The following is a 1,152-nucleotide window of genomic DNA, read 5'->3' as shown; positions in this document are numbered from 1 at the left end:
TGTGGTCTGCTTGTCTTTGCTTTGTCCCGCCAATGAGTCCTGGTCTGGGCAGAGATGTCCTGCACTGTGGGAATGGCTCCGTGCAGCATTTCCCCATCCTGGAGGCTCAGAGATGCTCTGAGCCACCACGCTGCCCCAGGGGCGGTTATTTAAATATTAAAGGACTGAAACGGTTCAGTTTGAAGCCTGGGGAGATGGTGCTCAGCCAGGCACAGCTCTCCCTGCTGTGGCAGCACCAGTGTGGGCAGCTGGAGGCAAACTGGGCTAATCTGGGGTGGCCACAGTACCAGAGCTCCTGCTGCTGCCTGGGGGAGCCTGGGCCAGGGCCAGGGAGGTGGCAGGTGAGGGCCCACAACCAAGAAGCGACCATGTCCCCAGGGAGGGGCCAGCACACCTCAGCAGTGAGCAAAGCTGTCCTCAGTGGTGTCACGGAGGTCCAGGCCTGCCACGGCTGGGGGGTGGAGGCAGGTGAGGTTGTTGTAGGTGTAGACGGGGACATGGGCATCGTACCCCTCGGCCACAGACTGCACGAAGCGTGGGACCACCACAGGGTGCTGCAGGGAGAAGTCCCGCAAGCCCTTCAGGGAGCAGTTGCAGTGCCAGTTATTGCCCCCCAGCCACAGCTGCTCCAGGGTGAAGGAGGCGCACAGGAAGCCCACTGAGAAGGTCTCCAGTGAGTTATTCCTCAAGCTGAGGTACCGCAGGTTGGCCAGGGGGGAGATGACAGTATCATCCAGTGTTTCCAGCTGGTTATGGGAGAGGTCGAGCCAGAAGAGTCTCTGGAGCGGGATGAAGGTGTCCTGGGAGATGTCCAGAAGCTGGTTGGAGGAGAGGAAAAGGTACTCCAGGTTGCTCAGACCCACGAAGAGCTGGGGTGACAGGTGGCTCAGCCTATTGTGCTTCAGGTCGAGCTCCAGGAGCTCGTGCAGTTCGCTGAAGCTTTGGTCCTCGATGACGGAGATGGCATTGTGCTGCAAGAAGAGCCGCCGCAGGCTGGAAAGGCTGGAGAAGGTTTTTGCCCGGATCCTGCCAAGGCAGCTGTGCTCCAGGTGCAGGCTGTGCAACTTGGTGACCCCCTTGAAGACATAGTCGGGGAGGACCTTGATGCAGTTCGTGGACAAGTGCATCACTGCCATGTTGTACAGCCCCAGG

The 1,152-nt window shown here is 59.7% G+C and overlaps 1 protein-coding gene across 1 annotated transcript in view; it reads right to left on the bottom strand.

Annotated features, from left to right (window-relative positions):
• Positions 1–395: 395 nt before the first annotated feature.
• The window catches only part of IGFALS (insulin-like growth factor binding protein, acid labile subunit), a gene marked incomplete at its 5' end in the record, with an annotated part of 2,219 nt that continues 1,462 nt past the window's right edge, over positions 396–1,152 (bottom strand). The window contains one exon of the mRNA XM_010142480.1: positions 396–1,152. This exon is cut by the window's right edge and continues 9 nt beyond it. Within this exon, the coding sequence (XP_010140782.1) occupies positions 396–1,152 (757 nt within the window).

The sequence above is a fragment of the Buceros rhinoceros genome, unplaced genomic scaffold, assembly GCF_000710305.1.
Source record: "Buceros rhinoceros silvestris isolate BGI_N320 unplaced genomic scaffold, ASM71030v1 scaffold24608, whole genome shotgun sequence".
In the NCBI taxonomy this organism is placed as follows: Eukaryota; Metazoa; Chordata; class Aves; order Bucerotiformes; family Bucerotidae; genus Buceros; species Buceros rhinoceros.
This window is presented reverse-complemented; position numbering and strand designations above follow the sequence as displayed.